The sequence below is a fragment of the Penaeus monodon genome, chromosome 20 (genome assembly GCF_015228065.2).
Source record: "Penaeus monodon isolate SGIC_2016 chromosome 20, NSTDA_Pmon_1, whole genome shotgun sequence".
Classification (NCBI taxonomy): domain Eukaryota; kingdom Metazoa; phylum Arthropoda; class Malacostraca; order Decapoda; family Penaeidae; genus Penaeus; species Penaeus monodon.
In genome coordinates, this window is record NC_051405.1 from 11,583,280 (window position 1) to 11,583,810 (window position 531).

Genomic DNA, 531 nt, shown 5'->3' on the forward strand with positions numbered 1-531 from the left:
TTTTGATATTAATGATTACTATTATCATTACCATGCTAACAGTACAAAAAAGTTTACTTGTGAGTGCATTAAACAATTATAAAAATAAAAACCAGCCCACATGTATTCATTACGATATCAATACCATTCCATTGTCAGATTCCACATTCTGTTTATTTCTCTAATTCGTATATTTTCACATTATTCACGACAGGGAATTATAATGTCGACATTTCGAAGAAAATGTGGCAAAATATGCGATAAAACCGAACAATTCCTTTATTAATAACACTCAGAATATAACTTATCCTAATTCCAATAACAAATAGCCTGTAGCAAATCCAATTAGTTTAACCTGTAACCACTGACTCCAAGCCAAGCCTGGGATGGACGCAGCATAACACTGCAGAATTCACCAACCTTGGTGGTCCAGCCGGGGCAGCACCTGAAGATGCGCAGCGTGACGACTTCTTCCTCGAAATGGGGGACTGTTTTGTACTGGGTCCTGGGGATGGGAGGGACACGATGTTCATTAGACATGTACTTTCCATA

The 531-nt window shown here is 38.0% G+C and overlaps 1 protein-coding gene across 1 annotated transcript in view; it reads right to left on the reverse strand.

The window, feature by feature from the left end:
* LOC119585618 (multiple epidermal growth factor-like domains protein 6) overlaps nucleotides 1–531 on the reverse strand; it is a gene marked incomplete in the record, with an annotated part of 108,922 nt that overhangs the window by 32,975 nt on the left and 75,416 nt on the right. The window contains 1 exon segment of the mRNA XM_037934286.1: nucleotides 400–484. Coding sequence (XP_037790214.1) covers nucleotides 400–484 — 85 coding nt within the window.